General features: G+C 43.1%; 1 protein-coding gene across 9 annotated transcripts in view; it reads right to left on the minus strand.

Annotated features, from left to right (window-relative positions):
• tst (superkiller complex helicase subunit twister) overlaps positions 1-21,337 on the minus strand; it is a 220,426-nt gene that overhangs the window by 103,551 nt on the left and 95,538 nt on the right. For all 9 annotated transcript variants that reach the window (XR_012887328.1, XM_075879179.1, XM_075879182.1 and 6 more), the window contains 3 exons: positions 20,369-20,695; positions 16,741-16,877; positions 5,761-5,980 (listed from right to left, as the gene is read on the minus strand). Coding sequence is in view for 8 of the 9 variants with exons in the window: in XM_075879179.1 (XP_075735294.1) it covers positions 5,761-5,980; positions 16,741-16,877; positions 20,369-20,695 (684 nt within the window). In the remaining variant the exon portion in view is untranslated. The remainder of the gene's footprint in view (positions 1-5,760; positions 5,981-16,740; positions 16,878-20,368; positions 20,696-21,337) is intronic.

Genomic DNA, 21,337 nt, shown 5'->3' on the forward strand with positions numbered 1-21,337 from the left:
TCGGCTGCCCCCTTGTCTACTGAGTACGCCAGCGATGTTGTTTCTCGAGCCCATGCAGCCCGTCAGCTTGCCCGTGATCGGCTGCACTTGTCGCAAGCGCACCAAAAAGACCGCTATGACAGTCGCCACCAAAGCGTGCACTTCTCGCCGTGGTCTCTGGTACTTCTCTGAACACCAAACCGCCAAGTCGGCTTATCAGAGAAGCTACTATCACACTACCATGGCCCCTACAAAGTGTTACGACAACTTAGTGACATGAGCTACGAGATCGCACCCCTAAACAATGCCTCTTCGACCCCCTCACTCCACACAGACGTTGTACACGTTTCCAGACTCAAACCCTATCACCCTCCTCGTTCGCCGCCGCCGTACTAAGCGCCGTGACGGCGCTTCCGCCGCAGCGGACTGATGTTACGGTGCATCATCGACAGGAACAAGCGTGGCACTTTGCGAAGATGAAGAAGACGCCTGTGCGTTAGGCGCTTGCGCGAGAGGCAACTCAGACATCTTGTTCGGCTGCCGATTCTCGGTGGACGCTATCCTATAAGCCTAGACCTCTCCCCGTCACAATAGCGTGCAGGCTCTCACTTGGGTTCTGGATGATCCCATTGCTGCACCTTTCCAAGAGGGCATTGTTGCTCAGCCGCCTAAACACAGGCTCCAATGCCTCAGTTACGAAATCAGGCAGGCTGTCCTTGTGTGGTGGCGGCTTCTCATTTTTCGCAAGAGCTCTCTGAAATTTGCACCAGGATTCAGGACCTTCAGGGCAAAGGCCATGCTGTGGTGCCTCGTCGGTTGAAGACATGTGGTTCAAAGTTGCTAGAACAGCCTTCTGCATACCTGGAACATCGTTCCTGTGGCTTCTCAATGAGTAGCCATAGTACGAGGTGATCTTCTTTATTTTTGTTGCATAAGTCTGCCCTTTCCACCAAGTGAGCCACCTCGAGCTTTTTTTTTCTCTACAAGGGTACGTAAGGCAGCTCCCATACGCTTGTGTACATGATTTATGCAGTCCTTTTTGGCCACCTTTATGAAACCGTACACCTCTTTTTCTGTGAGTGCAAGGAATGTCCTGCTGTCGCCGTTCAACAGCATTGTCGTATAACAAAGCTTGTGCTTTTCAAGTGACCGCTCAAACAAGCGTAGTGCTCCCTCCACTTCCATCTGGCCAGCATTACAATCAACATTCTTCTGGCACAGAGGGGCATGCTGAATGAGCCAGGCAGAATGTCCTGCTTCTCCTTCCTTGGATCCTGTGGTGCAAGCTAGGCAAAAGTTCGATAGCACGATATGGTCTATCACGAGGCCACTATACATCTCAACAATGCAGCCAACACATATATGCGAGCTATGTCCACGCGTAAGCCAGGTGCCGCCATAAATGACGTCGACGCTTCCGGGCGTGTTGGCGAACTCCGCATAGAGCTCCTTGACGCGAGCAACGCTCGCCGCTTCGCATTCGGCAGCAGTCGCACAGCAGGCTTCTTTCATTATATTCAAGTGGCTTTGGTAACTGTTGTGGTGAAGCCCTCGATGCGAAATATTCATCCCGGCGAAGAAGTCCGACAGAGCCGTTGCCCCCTTGCCGATACTGTTGATGGCCTTCATGGCACGCATATTAACTTCAAACGGCCTTATTTTGGCGTCACGAAAAACGCTCTTCGCGAAAGTCACAACTGCCGCACGTGACTACGAGCTTCGAACACAGCCCATACTCTTTCTTGGCCTTTGAAATAGTGACGCTTCGTTCACCGCATTCTGGGCACGCGACAAGTCCAAATAACGAGCGTATCGCCGCCAGATCAACAATAACAAATTCTGTCCCGTTTTCTTTACCACCATCCTCCAGATCAATATCTAGTAACTCGAACTTACGTTCCGTCGCGCACTGCGATGCGAGTGATGCCTTCAAGCCCGCTACATTTCTCGCGGGCTCAGCAAACTCGTCCGCCGAATAAAACGCCGTGTCAATGCGGTCTAGGATGCTGCTGGAAGTGCAAGATGACGATCCGACGACGACACAATCCGATGAGGTGCTGCTGCAAGGCACAGGAGAGTGCAATGCTTCAGACACAAGCGGCTGCGGCTGCGCGCCGTCGTCAGAATGCGCCGCTTCGGGGTCATCGGGCGAAATCGGCTGCTTTCTTCTGGCGTGCGTTCCACGGGTGCCTCCGTTTTTTGCTGTACGCTTGGCGCATCATCTTCTTTAGACGAGCGTCTCCAATCATGCCGATAAAAGACAGAAAGTCGGTGAGTCGGTCGCGTAGCACAAGCAGGCACGTGCGGGAAGCAGACGAACAATGTGCGCGAACGGGAATTGGCGGCCGACGAACAATATACAAAAAAAAGTGCGGGCAACTTTGGCCGCATCAGCCAATGGAAAGCGAGGAACAGGAGGCTCGTCTGGGGCGCGCGCGCTCTGGCCAATCGGCGGCCTGGAAGGGGGCTTCAGAAAAGGGGCGAGGGCAGCCGTTCTGTTTAAGCGACGCCATTTTGAAGGGTGGCAAAATGTGCACAAAGGAATCAGCTTCAAAACAAGCCCAAGATGGCGGCGATCGGTCGACTGCCTCGCCGGCGGCGTGCGCGGGAAGTTTGAACGAATTTGACCTGCCGTGGGTTGTCTTGCGGCTCCCGTGGCGACTTCATAATCAATTTTAATCCATTTACTGATCGAATTCAGCGTTCACAATTTGAGGACACGTGCTTATAGGTCTGAAATTTCAAATATCGCATTTTCTCAAAATCGAATTTTTGGCCATTTTTCACCGTTTTAAGAAACGCGTCTCCCCTTAAGTGTCTTGCTTAGTACATGAGATTACATTGTAGCATGTGTTGTTGCTTGTGCCCGTTGTTTTGAGTATATCTTGCTATGTTGTGTACCCATCATTTAGAGTACCTTGTGATTGAAGACGTTTTGTATTGGATTATTGCAGACAGTGCATATTTGTGTGTTCATGATGGGATAATTTCTCAGTTGATTGGTAACTGATCATGCAACTTTTACTTTCATTACACAAGCAGCTTTAACTGCCCTTCAATGTACCATTGGTTACTCACACAATTATTGCCGACTTCAGCCCTTCGGAGTTTTGCATTTTGATCCACAGTGACTCGCTGCTTTCATTACTTTTTTTTTATGATGCCTCAGGAGTGACACAAGTGATAGGTTTATACACTCCAACCTCATTATGAGGATTTGGATGACCTTGCCAAAACCAGCCAGGAGCACACTGTCCAGCTTATGTAATTGGCACTAAGGAAGCCTTATATGTAACTGCCGGCCTCCATAATGAGCATGTGTGCCGTTAAGAAGGTGCTTTCTTCTCACTGCCTGTTTCCCTTGTATTCCGTGCAGTAGATACCGGGACCTTCAACCACATAGTGTAACGCACAATGTACTTGAATTAGTTTTTGGAAACATTACCTCAGCTAATAACGAGCCATTCATTTTGTTTCCCATTATCACCTCTTCCGCGTCGCTCTCACTTAACTTCTTCTTTTATTTCAAAAAATTATTTCGAGCGCAAACCCACGATGCATTCACGCACACAGACAAACCCAGGCATCAAACACACATCACGCATCAAACACAAGCGTGTGTACGTGAATGTGTTGTGTGTTTGTGCTCAAATTAATTTTTTGAAATGATCTACCAACTAGCCGAACAACAAGTTTTTTTACAATTCTTCCTTTATTACCTGAACTTTTACCCCTGCGTTTCGGCTGTTTGAAAACGTAAAGTGCTGCATGATTGTGCCAGAAGCTGTCAAGCTTATTATGATTTGCTCACTTGTTGCTAACAGCCTTGTCCACACCGAGAATAAAGCATAGGTGACGTTTTATGTCAAAAATGCACAACATCATTATGAGAGACGCTCTAGCGGAGGGCTCGGAAAATTTCGACCACCTGTTGCTCATTAATTTGCACCTAAATATAAGGTCCCTCGCCTGTACCATTTTGCCACTATCGAAATGTGACCTTCATGGCCAGGACAAGGAGAGCCACACGCAGTTTTGATGTCATAAGCGATGCTATGGCTCACAACACAGCCCACGTCTGTTGCCTTTTAGTTAGAGTGCATGAAATTTCAGATGAGAGAGTGCCCATCTACTGCCACGTGATATATGTCAGTGATGGGGCAGCGAGCCATTTTAAAATAGGTATCAACTTTACAAGTTGTGCCGCACCAAGTGCACATCCGCAAAGTGGTTATTTTCCCCTACCGGCAATGAAAAAAATGCCTGTGATGGTGTGGGTGGACTCGTTAAGCATCAAGCATCACTGCACAACCTGAGGTCTGGAAGCACCGACTTCATTCAGTCAGTGCACAAGATGGTGTCTCAACTTAGCAACAAGTTAAAGAATGTGACTTTGGTTGATGCACCCGCTGCAGAAATCGAGTAGCATCGTCAGCAGAAGTCAGCGAAGTGGAAATCGGTGCCGCATAAAATTTTCAGTTTTCATGCACCTAGAATATACCTATAACATATAAAAAAACCATAAAAAACAAAAATATCGTCTGAACATGCATGTTCGATTTCTCGTGAAATCGCCCAGCTTGCAAGCACCCTCTAACTAGTCTAGAGGCTGCTGTGCAAATGCAAAAATGTGAACCTTAAGCTCGGGTCTTTCCCCGGTAATCCCCTGTAATCAATGAACGAAAGGGGGGGGGCACATGTGACCCCCCCCCCCATGTCCAAAAAATTGCCTAGGACAAAATGTGCCATCGCAGCCACGTAGCAACAATGTTTCACTGGAAAACCATCCTTTTTGTTCATAACATTGTTGGCATGCTCACGTGGGTTCAAACATCTGCCAAGTCAGAAGGTGTGGAATGTGATGCAGATGGGAAGCGATTTGCTCGCTCACAAAAAGAGCCAGTTTCACGCTCAGTGCAAACATCGAAATGATGAGTACATTTCTCGCTGCAGACAGCAAAGAGCATCACAGCAGCCTAAAAAATTTCACATGCCAAAAAATTGGTGTCGAGAAGGTGCGCACTACGAGAGGGAGGTTAGTCAGTGGCTTTGAGGGGGGGGGGGGGGGAGATCGCTGAGTCACCCCCTTTCTCCTTGAATCTATTACAGCGTTCAAGTGAGAAGTATCTTCTGCATAGAGTGCTTCTTGACGAAGACCACACTGTACAGACTAACTATTACGACAAAAAACCTCTCTTTTGACACCTGTTAACATCTACAGATGAGACAAACCCCTACATTCATACAATGAGGTTTGTATCATGGAGCATATAAGTTTTAGAAAATCGGCAGGCAAGGAATGTTAGTTTAATTTTATAAGAACTTTCACAATCGAAAGCACACAGACATTCATGTTAATGTAAGAAATGTGAGCAAGTAATAAATATGAACAGTGACAAATACAAGAATTTAACCTCACACAAATATCAGTATGCAAGAAGACATCCAAAGTGAAATACAATAAAGGGGCTGACCCATTTCTAGTTTTAAATACAGAAGGCCAAGTACAGCATTGACAACATACAGAATTGAGGTGCATGAACATAAAAATTGCAGACAGCCTCGATAAGTCAAATGGCAAAAAAAGCTGAGCAGAAAACTTCAGCTCGTTTAGAATTGATAGGATGATATAATTAGGCGCATCTATACAGATAACAAAATGAGCATGGTAGACATGATGCCATTCCATAAGTCTTTGACGGTATGTTCAAAACTAGTTCAGCTGCAGTGCAACACTGACAAAACAAAAAGTTTCAGAGAAAGTAATGATTTATCACATACCTGGCTGGAGTTCTCACGAAAGGAGTCCCTCATCATGTCTTCAACACGCTTGTTGGCCTGAGCTTTCAGGTTAAGGATCATGGAGTATGTAACACGGAAACGCGACTGCAGTTCTGTTGGTCGACCAAGCATCATTGCTTGTAACTGTGATGACTCTGGAACATCTCCTTTGCAAAGTATTAATACTGTGCCTGTTGCATCCTTGCCACGACGACCAGCCCTGAAAAGTTGAGTTTGTTTAAACTCAAAACATCAGCGTAACGTTCAGATAGAATCATATTTTTGGTACAGAAGAAGGCGTCAATTGAAGGGGGTGGGGCGGTACATACCTTAGCAGACCTAATTAGTGGCTGTATTTCATTCTAGACTTGCAGCATACTGCAGGAGGTGAGCCTTCATTAAACAAATTTAAAAATTTTGATATCACAACAACGTCAAATTTATTAGGTGCACCTCACTCAATGGACAGTTAGTCTGGCTTCTAGAACATACCAACAGCGTCAATACCACATGCCAGCTTTGAAACTACTACTGTGTTCTTTAAGTGCAGTACAGCGTTGAAAGTGAGACAAGACACAATCTTAACAGGAATAAATGAAGTGAGCCTGGAGCAGTATTATCCTCACTGTTTACAGAAAGGTGCAACTCCCCAAAATTTTCCCCATACTCTTTGATCTCGGGCAGGAGAACACAAGAAACTTTTGTGTAAGGTATTTTTAAAAGCTGCCAAAGTTTAACAAATCTAAGTGTCGATATTGCACACAGCACTAACACACGAGCTTAGAAATTATTATGACACACCCACCAAGCATAACAATGAAAGACAGCATAAAAGTGAGCTGGTAAGACACAAATGCACCAGAATGCCATGGTGCTCTCTTATCACTTGATCATGGTGTCCGAGATTGAGCACACATTCAAATGTGACGATCTCAAAAGCTGCCATGGCCACTGGCAGCTTTTGCAATGCAAGACACATGCAATGCATGGCCCCTGTAATAAGCCTCTAGTACTGTAAAAATACGACCTTTCTGTTCCTCCTACACATGATGTTTGAGGAAAAGAAGCAGAAAACAAAGTGGTAAGAGTGCGTCATCCTCTGTGTCGTTTACGCGGCGAGAATGTGCAGGTTCAGGCCGCCACTCATGTGCGTCAAGGTTCCAAACCTTAATCAGTTAACCTTCAGTACAAGAACACCCCAGTGGCTTTGATCATTGAGGTCTAAAATGCATGCATTCAAAATAGAGCCATGCAACATTTAGATAAAAATGATAATCCCAATATAGTGACTCCACTGCAATAAGAGTTTAAGTGTGTACAAGTCATTCATAATACCTGTAATCTTATGACAAATAATAACAAACAAAACCCTCAGAAACTATTAAAAAGCTGAAGTAAATCACAACCATAAATTAACCAGACAATAATTTTAGCCTTGTGTGAATGGCTATCGCTTATAAAGATACTTCTTTTGTTTATTAACTCCTCTCATCTTCCTAATGTTTAACCTGGATCTTTATTATTATCCAAAGAAAATAATTACCATATCTTCTATGTTACCGTAATAATATATCTTGAGCCAGCACACATTTGTTTTGGGTGATGCAAGTGCATTCTGCTTCAAGTTGCTTTCTGTGTACCAATTTTTTTAGACTACAAGACAAAGCGAATCGTAGCAGAATTAACAGCCTTGTTATAAAAAAAAAGACAAATGGATCAAGAGTGAATACACTCACACTTAACAAAGCTGGTCCACAGAAACAAGTTAATGCCAATTATATTGTACAGGCGTATTATAATTGTCACAATAAGTATTTGAAGTATATTTAGAATGTGTGGTATGTGTGGCGCCACTATAACACAATACATCTTTTTTTGAGTACACATTCTTTCATCAAATTCCTTTTAAGTAGGAGTGTGCAAATATTCGAAAATTTCGAATTTTCAGCAAATCTTCCATTTGTAATGTTCATATTTGATTCGATAGCCACATATTCAAAAATTTCAAATATTCGAACTAACTTGAATATTCCTCGAATATTCGAACTAACTTGAATATTCCTCGAATATTCGATGTTCAAGATTATTCTTTCACATATGTCACTGTGAAGAACGTACGATTTTGCGCATTTGCCATAAGAGCCTCAGTAGATCACACATTAATTATTATGACTTCGGCACAAGTGTGGTGATGCCTGCATGGAAATTCATGGGAGTGTGATGACGGCTACCAACGAATGCGGTGGCAAGTCATCGCGACAAACCTACCAATGATAAACATCTCAATAAATCTAAATCATGTACTTCCTGCACAGCAGTACGTGTGGCTTGGCGGTTTAGCACTGTTACGGTTTAGGGCTGTTACGATTCGTGTAAGTGTACCGACCACGCCGTCCGCTGCCCGGCCCTTGTGCACGGGACCGCAATGCGTATCGCTCGTGGAAATGAAGGCAACTCGCCACCGCCACATTGGCTCGACAAAAATAGCCTTCACACTTTTGCTCGGTCCAGTGCCAAGCGAGCACGAAGAAAGAAGATCTCTGTGCAAGGGTAAATGCACGCGTATATATTACAGGGCATGGCACTGATGCAGTGAGCTCAGTAAGTGATGCACTGCACGCAACTAGCTAAGGGCGCGCTCAGCTTGACGCTCGATGGTAACGCGTTTCATGTATAGACACGCCAGTTTTTGCTAATAGATCCCAGTAGAAATGTACGTGCACATGTCGCAGCCTGACGAGTCATCCGTCAGCAGTGCCGCTACTTCAGCATGTATATTCTCTTCATAGTTCCTGAATGATTTCATGATAGGGGATAGGGTCATGCGAATAAGCTGAGGTGTTTTCCATGCAATAACAAACATAGAAAAGGCCATGCACTTTCGATAACGTTACAATGACATCATCATATATAGTTTTTTCTTGCTAACGGTGGCGCACATGAGGTGACGAACAGATTACTGCATGGTTCCGCTGCGTCCCCAACAGTGCCTTTAAAAATCCGTTGTACGTGCATCGCGCTCACGCGGCAACATCTCCTGCAATCAACCCTCCATTACACCGTTGCTACGGTCTCCCTCTTTTTCCAATGCCAGTTTACTGCGATCTGCAGCCAGTGCGCCAAAAGGGGTCACAATGCAGCAACATAGTGCCCTCGCCACCGAGAGTTGTGGCTCCATCAACAAAAAGGAGTATTTGAGGTGACTTTCTATCATGCATCAGTAATCATCTTTCTCGTGTGCTTACCTCACGCTATCGCTGCGTGCTTCGTACATCTCAATCACACCGTACAGCTATCAGTGCAACACAGCATTCTTGACCAGAAAATGGCGGGCGCGGTCCTCGAGAAAGGCAACGGAAGCAAGCGAGATTCACAGCGAGATCGGGCTATAGGTGACAGCACCGTTCCCGCGCAAGTGTGGATAGGCGGTCGGCGGCGCATATACAAATACGCGCAGCAGCGTTTCGTTGCGTGCGGTCTGAGCTGATAGTCAGCGAATAAAATGCGTTGACTACAATTTAGTGTTAATATCTACGCTCTTCTCTATGAATCGGTGCACGACGCCTATGCAATGTTACTATTACCCGTGAGTAAAGCGCATTCTGCCATTCATATAGATGCTCGCGCTAGGTAACTTTTCACGCTTTCGCACTAAATCCCGCCTTTTCTGTGTTGTTTGTACGTGTTCAGCCAGCTATGCACTGCTGTAGCATGACTGAATACTTATTTACATTTACATCTTTATCATCTGCATACTACAAAAAAGAGAGAAAGAAATATCATAGAAAGCCCACATATCTATGCTATTCGTTCAGTACCACTTTTTGCACCTTATATACATATAATATTTTTTTCTCTGATTCTGTTCACCATGAAATGTGGGACAGTCCATAATAAGTCTTGTCAGGAAAACTTAGTGGCTGACGCCACTTTGGGCTACGCTGCGTTTACCAGGTATGTGTTTGCACATGTTCTTGCACCAATAAAAATCTTATATAAGAGTTCAGCAAAAAGCTTTCATCGATGGATTACGTGCATGACGGCGCTGCAACAAAGGCCTTGATTTTTTTTTCAAACAAAAAAGTACCATTGCCCTTTGTCAGTCCCTAATAATGCCAAACAAATTTTCAGTGAAGTTATAGGACATTATATATTTAGCATGCTGTCTGAATTAATTTTCAACGTCTTGGCTTTTTAAAGGGTTCTTAAATCTAAGCACACGGTTGCACACGGTAAGTCTATTTTAAGTAAAGTGTAAGTACCGAAGCCTCATAGTTTGTGTGAGTAATGTTATTATGTAGTGTTACCACGGCCAAACAAACACAACTAAGGCTGCTCACATGATCGATAAACTACAGTGCCGTAGTTGTACACGTACCAACAGCGCACAAGTGCATGGCCAGAGCCTGTGCTTTTTTTTTTTTTTTTTTTTACCACCGAGTCGCTATTGGCCCCGAGATCAAGCAAGGTCGCCACCTCGCGGCAACTAGCCGAAACGGTCAAGTGTGGATTGCTCCTTGCATCTTCAGCTTGCCATGTCGCATTTCTATGTGTGCGTACGTCATGCATGTTCTCAAAGCGTGGTTTGTCCGGTCATGTCAGCATAAGTGTAACTGTTTCTACGTATTCCTGAAATGATTTTTGAAAGCATTTGGTCTTGCTCAGCAGCTAATGCATTGTAACAAGATCAGCAAGTGCAACTTTCCAGAGTGCTGTTTTGAGTCGTAGTACCCTCTATTCAACAGAATAATTTCAGAATGGGTGCAGATTTCTGTTTCTAGCTCATTGCAAAATGCTCTTGGCATCCTCCCAAACATGAGGACTTTTATGTGCTGTGTGAATGCAGCATTTTATAGCGACTTGGTTGTAAAAAAAAAAACAGGGTCATGCACTTGCGCACTCTTGTTAGGTGTAAAACTACGGCACTAGTTTATCGATCACGCGAAAAGCATTAGTTGTGTTTATCTGGCCATGGTACCACTACATAGAAATATTACTATGACATAAACTGTGAAACTTCGTACTTACACTGTACTTGAAACAAAGTTACTGTGTGCAACCGTGTGCTTAGATTTAATAACAATTTAAAGGGCCCAGACATTAAAAATTATTTCAGACGACATGCCTTATATATAATGTCATATAATTTTACTGAAAATGTCATCTTTTTTACACTGTTTTCAGCGTTTGTGTGGCATTGTTAGTGATCAACGGAAGGCAGTGGTACTATTTTGTCTGAAAAACAAAAAATATGTTTGTCTCATTAACCAGGCTTTTGTTGCAGCATCGTCATGCACGTAATCCATCGATGAAAGCTTTTTGCTGAACTCTTATATAAGATTTTTACTGGTGCAAGAACATGTGCAAACACTTACCTGGTAAAAGCACCCAAAGCGGCGTCAGCCACTAAGCTTTCCTGACAAGACTTATGGACTGTCCCACATTTCATGGTGAACAGAAGGAGAGAAAAAAAATTATGTGTATAAGGTGCGAAGGTGGTACAGAACGAATAGCGCGAACATGTGGGCTTTCTATGATCTTTCTTTCTCTCTTTTTTGTAGTATGCAGATGACAAAGATGTAAATAAGTAGTTCAGTCATGCTAAAGCAGTGCGTAGCAGGTGAAACACGTACAAACAATACAGCAAAGGTGTGATTTAGTGCGAAAGCGTAAGAGTCAGCAAGCGCGAGCATCCATATGAAAAGTAGAATGCGCTTTACTCTCGGGTAATGTTAACATTGCATAGGCGTCGTGCACCGATTCAGTAGAGAAGAGCGTAGATATTAACAGTAAATTGTAGTCAACGCATTTTATTCGCTGACTATCAGTTCAGACCGCACGCAACGAAGCACCACTACGTGTATTTGTATACACGTCGCCTACCGCCTATCCACACTTATGCAGGGACCGTGCTACCACCAATAGCCCAATCACGCCGCAAATAAAACGCTGCATTCACACAGCATTTAATAGTCCTCAAGTTTGGGAGGATGCCAAGAGCATTTTGCGATGTGTTTGAAACAGAAAGTGGCACTAACTCTGAAATTGGGCTGGTGAAAAGAGGGTTTGACGACAATAAAGAGCACTCTGGAAAGTTCCACTCGCCTATCTTATTACAATGCATTAGCAGTCGAGCAAGACCAAATGCTTTCGTACGTCGTTTCAGGCATACATAGAAACAGTTCCACTCGCACTGACATGACCGGACAAACCCTTTTTTGAGAACATTCATGACGTACGCACACATAAAAACACAACGTGGCTAGCAGACGACGTAAGGGGCAATTCACACTTCACCGTTTTGGCCAGCTGCCGCCAGGCAGCGACTCTGCTTGATCTCGCGTCCAATAACCAGTATTGCTGTGTAGTTGAAAAACGCCCCAAGTACTTCAATTTCCCTTGGTGGCTTGACCGGTGAGAACAGCGGTGAAAATTAGAGCAAAAACTTTAAAATCGGGGTCTTTCGAGCCAAAACTGATAGTGTGGGAACCTGGATGAATTATGACTACCGAGGCTGCTTCAATAATCACTTAGATTTAAGTAAACTGAGTGATGTTAACTGTTAACACAATCAAACTAGGGGCCTCATGCTCACTAGTGATCATGGCAGATACAAAAGCTTTGTTAAACATGTGGAATAAACCCAAGACATCACAGTCACAAGCTAAACTATTAGTACAGTCTTATGCTTTCTGGGAAGTACAGATGGTGATTTTTTTATTTATTTTTGTGCACAATAACTGTTTCCAACCTAAATATATGATTGAGTAAAAGATTACTGGTGGAAAAAATTGCACCTCTTCATTATTTGATATTCGATTCGTATTCGAAGCTATGTATTCCTATTCAATTCATATTCGAAAATTTTGATATTTGCACACCACTACTTATAAAATGTCAATGTATTTAAGATGTCAATGTTTATTTCAATATAACTACTTAAAAACAAGGCAACAATATGAGCACTGGGATCTCACAGCAAATCTAGCAAAAAGGCAAACATTTTGCAGCACATCTTGCATGAATCGGTGTCACGAAGGCTATTTGCAGTTAAAGGCATGCAAGCATGGCTATTAAGAAGGCATGCAACAGGCTACTCGAAACGTGAGCCCAAGCTACACTACGCCTAATCTATGCTATGCCTAAGCAAGGAAATTACTGGCCAGCTAAAAAACAAGACACACAGCTGAACAAAAACCACATGCTAGTAAATTACACAGCAATGCCATATTCAGTTTTGTTCTCCTCAACATAAAAAAACTAAGCCTACTATTACAGCATTAACTTTTTTACTGTCGGGTGTTTCTGCCCCACACACACCCCCAAGTGTCTGCTACATTTAAAAAATATCAGGGAAGCTTGAAATAATCAACTTTTTCAACATCCCATTAAATAGTTGCCCTCGTGAATGGTCCAGAGCATGACACATTGAAAGGAAACAACATGGCTGAGAAATCTCCTTTTTTTTTACACATTTTCAGTTCACTGTGCATGCTTACAAGACCATGACCCAATCGCTACAACCTTATTATCTATTGTTGACAAGGGGTAAGTGAAACAAGCGGCAAATGGCAGAGCAACTCTTGTACCCGTAGTCATTCCCTAGTACCCATATTAGGCGCATTCGCCGCCCAGTCCCAAAGTTCGAAATAGTAGCCCAAGCAGAGTGGCCATACCACCGGGAAAGAACGGAGGGCATGATTGCTCCATGCTCTTCAATATACATAACAGCACAGTGTCGGGTGAAAATATTTAGAAAGATTTGACAGGTGGCACAACCAGTAAAAACATGCCAGCTTTGCCAGCTTTGTGCTTGGATATGAAATTATTAATGCACAATGAACAGCATACCGATACATCAGTGACAGTGAAAGGGTTGAATAAATGAATGACATAATCTAACCACTTTCTTATGCACCAATAAAGCCGAACTCACAGCAGCATGATGGTGCACACACATGCCCTACAGCCTATCTTGACTTCTCAGTACAAGTTCAATAAGACCTGTTCAAGAAAACCAGTTCAACACTGCATCTAATATGCTTGAAGCACACTACAGCCAAACCCCTTTATAAGAGACACTGATATAAAAGACGAATGATGTGGGGTGCTAACACTTCTTGTAAGTCGTTTATGCCTTGTGGCACACATGTTTCACGCATAGGCCGCATTTCGGGTTAACAACTACCGAGCGGTAGGTGGCGTTGTGTTAGCGAGTGTTTATCGCCACCATCATCATCATGGTTAAAACGATGGCGCTGACAGTGACGCCTGACGGCAAGCCTTGGTGGCGGAACGGGAGAGATGAACGGTTCTCTTTGGCGTGTGGTGGTTGGAGCGAGCAGTTGGCTCTTGCATTGGGCCTTTGTAGACAGCACCGCGGGCCGCCTGCTGGCGGCCCTCGTGATCAGTCAGGCTTTAGTGATGCCGCCTTGTCTTTGTCATGTTGTTTGAGTGTTGTGGAATATTGTGTAAGGTTTTTTAGCGTGTTGATCACAATTCATGTATATTAGTTATGCTAGCGATATCGTCATTCTAAAAACAGTTAAATAAATGTGTGTTCTTTGTTTTAGTCCGACCGTGTCTACTGTGTCTATTCACTCCAAGAGCGTGGAGCTCTCCATATCAAGACCCTACAATGGGTATAAGAAACAACAGTGTGCCTACAGTAAAATACAGGTCTATAAGAAAATGCATATGAGGTACCCTGCTTATAAGAGACATCTCATATAAAAGACAAGAATTCCTGCCTGGAGCATGCCTCTTATAAAGGGGTTCAACTGCATATAATGAATAGGCAACACAATGTTAGAAAGAAAAAGAATTAAGGCACAAAAGCATACAAAAAAGAAAATTAGATCTAGTAATGTCACATCTATTATGTGTGGTTAGTGAGTGATCGTTCATTACAATGTTATGGAATGAGCCATAAACTTAATTAGGTACCTAGAATAAAGATCGACTGAACTATTTTTTAAAGATGATTACTTTTCAACCAAGCATTTATGCTTGATTCAAGTTCATAAGTATCATTGTACACCTTAAAGCATGGGAGGAGCAACATATTTTTGCTTTCTAAGAGCATAACATTACATTCTGCAGTATGTAAAGCATGAAGTTCATATCTAAACTGGATTGCACTGCCCGAGAATTCATGCCCTCTTAACAGCCCTATTACTAGGTTGGGCCAGTCTTGCAAGTTATCACAACAAAAATACGACTTTACAGTCATCATAATCATGCCTGACGTCTCACTACGCCCATTGCATGATTTTCTGCCAATAAACTTGGTCCTGCACGTTCTGCTACCATGTTATACCAGCCAATGTCTTAATCTCATCTGGCCACTTAATTTTTTGTCTCCCCATCCCGCATTTGCCTTCACTAAGAATCCCATCAGTTCCACTTTAATGACTAGGGGTTATCCTGCCTATGTTCTACATGCCTGCCCATGTCCATTTCTTCTTCTTGACCAACGATGCAGCAATGGTGCAGAGGTAGAGGATTAGCCTAGTATAGGAGGGATCATTGTTCAAATCACAGTACCGGACATATCCCAACGACATTAAAAAAATTAAGTCTGTGTGATGATGAAATTGCATGAAAAGGCCTGGGGTGCAACCACAGTTGGTAATGCCCTCCCTCACCAAGGAAGGATTGGCCACCCTGGTGCAGCACTACCTTCCACATGAATACACCAATTAACAGTCATGCCACACAGCTACGTTTGATGCACTTCTTGTGGCGGCAAACATGTTGAATGGCAACAACTGAAGTATCATGCTCAAAAAGGGCCCTGAAAAACCTTTTAAAGTAACCATTAAAATGGATTCATCTCAGAGCTTATTGCCTCCCGAATTCAATGCCGCAAAAATTTCAAGAAGTTACAGATTTGTCGCACGATGCAATCGCATGCTCTCTTCTCTCATCCTGACGAAAGTGCTGGAAGCTAAGCAGGGAGGGATGGCAGGGGCAAAGAAAAGATGTCACGTGCGCCTCGTGACTTTGAGCACTTTTTTATTTTTTTGAATACGCGGCTTTCTCAGTGTCATCGCCCACGCACGTATGGACAAGTCGTGGCTTCCCACGGTGGCCTCTGTAATGACCGAGCGTGTCATGCTCAAATCGGCCAATAGCTGATGGATGGCCTTCTACAAGTGATTTTTGAGTGTCTTTTGTCATTTGTCGAGAGAAGAGAAAGCAATTTTTAACTGACTTTGATAATTTATTGTCAATTCAAGGCCACAAGCTGCACTATAACATTTGGCTCACATGTTCTTGGTAACCTCTACTACTCATTCGCAGCGTTTTCTGACCATGCTCAAAAAGTGTTGCAGGGCCCCTTTAAGAAATACTGATACCATTTTTCGAATACGTGTTTACTCTCGCATATAAATCTCCTGCATACACAGAAGGCTTTGAGCAATTGCAAATGCTGTAAATGCTCAGCAATGGCTAATAAAATATATCGGTTTGACAATAAAGTCTATCTTCTCAAGGTGCAACTATCGACATCGACAGTATCCTAATGTCAAGTTACAGTACTAACTCAAGTGACTTCACGCGACTGTCTGTCTAATTGTGGTGACATCAGGTACCAAAACTTCAATATGGCCACTTGTACGTCACACCGAAAAATTCTAAATGGCCGTCTGTACATGACCAATGGAGCCACAGTGTGGAGCAGCCATGCAAATGTCATGATACCTTGCATGAGCACACGACGAGAAGCTAGAGTACAGCAACAATTGAAACTAGCTTCCGAAAACTTACTGTAATTACTTTTTGAGAGAGCACTCATGCTTAGCCGTAATTATTCTAGGCTTTTGAGGGCTTAGCCTTACAACTAATGAATAAAAACAATTGAAAACTTTTGTGTCATTACCCCCTTCCATTAATATTATTTAATTAGATCTGTCCACAAGAGTTGCCTGATATTATGAGTGTGCCATCACAATGCATACCAAATAGTACCCTGACCTTCCAGCCATTTGGATGTACTCAGCAGGCAGCAGGTCCCGATTACTAATGCCATCATGTTTACGGATGCTGTCAAAAACAACTGTACGAGCTGGCATGTTGACACCCATAGCAAATGTCTCCGTGGCAAACAGCACCTTGAAAGAAAAGCATAAAATACTTCTCAGGCATTCATTCAACGCTTTTTGGAACAAGCAAGCTTCATTGTTAGAGCATAAGTTAGTAAACAGGAAATTAAACATTACCATGCAACAATTTGGTATCCTTGCAGAAGCACTGGGATTCAATATGAGTGGAAGCAAAAAGTAGTGAGTCGTAAAAATAAGCAAGAAACTTGTAGATAATACACAGAAAAAGAAGGAAGTAACTGTAAATTATGGACATAAGGGTTTGGATGAAAACAAAAGAAAAAGAAGCAAGAATCTCTAGGCAGCCTTGAAATCATACTCCTGCAAACGAAGTACCCAATGACCAAGGTGACTCATTCTTAGCAATGAAAGCCAGCAAAGTTTGGTAATGACTGTGAAGTGGCGGCTGTGGATATATGGGTGAAATTTATGTACTCCCCAAACAACAGTAAGGTGCTCCTGCTTGGTTATGGTGTAATTCTTTTCTGCAGTGGTCAGAGCACAACTGGCAAAAGCAAGAACTCATTCATACGAGGCATTGTCACATTGCAGAAGGGCCCAGAGACAATGAATGCTTGCACCAGCATGATGGATAGTGAATGCACCTGAATCAAGGTGGCACACTACTGGGTCAGATGTGAGGGCTTGCTTCGAAGCCAGGAAAACACTTGCACACTGTTCGAACCAAACAAAGCACACGATATTTGGGAGGAGTTGATGGAGAGGAGATGCAATGGAGCTCCACGAAGTCACGTATGAAGCATTTGAAGTAAGATGCTAAGCCAAAAAACAACTGTGCAGGTCTTTTTGGTGCAGCAGACAGGGAAAGTCAAGGAATGCAGAAAGCTTACCATGTTCTGGTTAAATTCCTGCTTTGCTAAGTGTCCTGGAATCTTGATTGCATTGCTAGCAAAGCTACATTTCTTTTTAGCATTCAGTTGAAAGCTAGCTTTTGCAAGGAAGGCTAGGACTTCTTCGGGACATTGCAGATGTTGTGGGAATGTGGATGAAAACATGACTATGTCATTGAGATGGCATGAACAAGTCTCCCACTCCAGATCACACAATGCATTATCTACCATGTGTTCAAAGGTAGCAAGCACATTACAAAGTCCAAAAGGGCTGACACTAAATGTGTACAGCCTAATTGAGGTAAAAAAAGCTGTCTTCTTTCTGTCGAATTTGGACATCGGTATTTGCCAGTATAGCCCGATCACAGACCAAGGCTAGAAAAAATACTTCGTGCCATGCAGACAATCCGGTACATCATCAGCAAATTTCTGCCAAAAGAATGGTGTTGGTTCAACAGGGTTAGCAAATCTTTACTCTGGGATGCTGTCATATCAGGACTTACGGTGGCCGACAAAGGTGTGGAAAAAGAAGCTGGCTTAACGCATTCAACAAACTGGCGAACCATACACCTTGTACATTTAGGATGTTCTTGCATTGTGCAAGCACGTGAGCTCCGTCATACCCTAGACTAGCAGAATATGTATGACATATTATTTTACAATATAGTATATACATTTACAATATATATGCACTGTACCAACATGACACAACAAAAAAATTAATGGGCAAGTGTTGTGCTCAAGCGTGGGAACACGTGCAATGCACTGAACAATGTGAGTACCTGATGCAGACCTTCTTGTTCAGCGCCACCTTGTCAGACAGATAGCAGTCAAATCCAGGGGCACAAGCCAAATATGAAGTAATTTTGCCAAGGTTTCGAGCTAGTGAGGCATGTAAAAGAAAGCTCACATGGTTTGGCAAACTAAAGCCGGGGATGAAAATTACACCTAAGTCTCCAATCAATTCTGCTTTCCAGCCCTGCCGTGGTGGTCTAGTGGCTAAGGTACTCAGCTGCTGACCCGCAGGCCGCGGGTTCGAATCCCGGCTGCAGCGGCTGCATTTCCGATGGAGGCAGAAATGTTGTAAGCCCGTGTGCTCAGATTTGGGTGCACGTTAAAGAACCCCAGGTGGTCGAAATTTCTGGAGCCCTCCACTACGGCGTCTCTCATAATCATATGATGGCTTTGGGACGTTAAACCCAACATATCAATCAATTCTGCTTTCCACCAGCTGCTCTGTTGTGGATCGCAATGATTGAGAAACCTTGCAGCAAGGAAGTAGAAAAACATATCTTCAGCAATGAAGAGCCCACGAAAGTGGCTCGACGTTATTCAAATGCTATTCATAATAATATTATAAGCAAATAAATTCATTTCTGCCAGCTTCTTTAAGCAACCACTACCAAAATAGTCAGTAGGCAGCCATCTTCTATTTCGCTTGTACGAGCGCACTGCCCAGTTATTACATGACAGTGTATTTTTGGTCAGCATATCATTGAGCTGTTTAGAGCAGGCACACCATTCTGACATCATGAGTTTTCATGGTTTTGTGCCACTGCATGACTGGCAGGCAAATGATTAATTGATATGTGGGGTTTGACGTCCCAAAACCACCATATGATTACTAGAGACGCCGTAGTGGAAGGTTCCGGAAATTTTAACCACCTGAGGTTCTTTAACATGCACACAAATCTGCGTACACGGGCCTACAGCATTCTCGCCTCCATCGAAAATGCAGCCGCTGCAACCGAGCTTCGATCCAGCAACATGCGGGTCAGCAGCCCAGTACCTTAGCCACTAGACCACTGCGGCGGGGGACTGGCAGGCAATATTAGCACAGTCCGAAAATTTTTTACCAGTGGCAAAGGACTATAGGCAAGGAAGATGCAGTATCATAACTATTTATTCTCTTATATTCCACTTAAAGTATCCATGGGAAGTCATTATGCGATGCAACATTTTGTGACTTTTGCTGCATCACATGATAGACAAGTGCTGTGAGCATGGCTTAAATGATTTTGCCCTATCACGGAGAGCCAGAAAGGAATACAGAATTCCTTTACATTATTTCATACCATAATTACTATGTATATATATCCATTTCCATCTTCCAAGTAACTACATAATAGCAAATTTATTTCGAAGCCCACATGTCAAGCCGGAAAAAAATATTCAGACCAGGAATAAAATTAATAGGTCATGTATAAAGTTTTAATCATTATCATCATGTCAGTGGCATAGTCAGATGAATGACAAAATTGAACCATGACCCTTTGAAAAAAAATTCTGGCTTCTCCTCGGTGATATCTAATGTTGTAACAAAGTACCAGTCACCCATTGAATATTGAAAATTATAAAGCACTGGATCAGAGATTACACAATAGATCTTTAGCCATGCCACTGAACACTTACAATGTCTTATTTTTTCATATCTAAATAAAAAGAAAAGTACAACTTACTATGTATAGTACCATAACTTAATTTCCTTTTTTTTATTTTTTTTTTTTTATTTTCACTCTAATGGATACTCGTCCCTTTACTCAGTTTCGAAAAATGTAGCACGCTTACTTGTACTAGTTTGTCCCCAATAAACATGTACTTCATTCCTCATGATGCAAGAGCTTCAGTGTTCACGCTTGTGACACTGACCTTCACAAGGCCACGCTGAAAGAGCATCTCGACAGCCTCCTTGAGAATGGGCAGCACACCACTGTGATGAACACCAAAGCCAGCTTCCAGGAGACCTCGCAGTGAGCGTAGCTGTGGTAACCGCTGGTCGGCACGGCTCAAACGGGATATCACGCTATTCTGAAGGAAGCACCGCACTGCCCCCTTCTCCTCAGCTGTGGTCAAGTCAAGTGATTGCAACAACTGGGCATTTTCATCACAACGTCGACGTGACAGGGTGAAGCAGATTGCTGGCAGCCGGTCTGCCTTGCGTAGGTGCTGTATCAAACCTTGATAGCGGGTCTTGTCCTAGGAAATACAAATGAACATGACAACAAAATTATCAACTCAAGATTATAATTTATTTTTTCATTTGCACTAATGACACTGACACAATTACACAGCTGTTTTTTTCTACAAAAATAAAAAAATTGCAAATCTCTTCTACTTTTTTTCAATCCTGTATATTCATTCCTTGGCGCTAACACATGCATTAGCATTATCATTTCCTCTTCATACCAGAGAGCTTGCCAATATTTTGCAACAAGTTCAGTGGTCAAAGCTTCATGGCTTGACGAGCGCTGTTGGAAGAAGAAGCAGTCTACAAGACAAGACATGAGGCAGCATGCAACGTCAGCATGCTGACGTCCAAATATCAGCAGCAAATATCAGCAGCGTCCAAATATCAGCAATAAGCAATGACCCAGATGAGCTGAAAATTGAAGTGAAATAAAAGTTAATGCAACTATTTGAAGCTGCAATTTCACTAGTAGTGGTTGTCTTAGGATATCACCTATACAGGCACAACTTGACAAATATTCAGTTAACCATGTAAATACACGGAAGGGAATTATTGTTCACTTGTGAATCTCTTCAATTACATCTACCTGAAACACTGCAATTTTCCATTCAGGGTATGTCTGACTCCAAATATCTGAATTCACAGTCATG

This window comes from Rhipicephalus microplus, chromosome X, assembly GCF_043290135.1.
Source record: "Rhipicephalus microplus isolate Deutch F79 chromosome X, USDA_Rmic, whole genome shotgun sequence".
Classification (NCBI taxonomy): domain Eukaryota; kingdom Metazoa; phylum Arthropoda; class Arachnida; order Ixodida; family Ixodidae; genus Rhipicephalus; species Rhipicephalus microplus.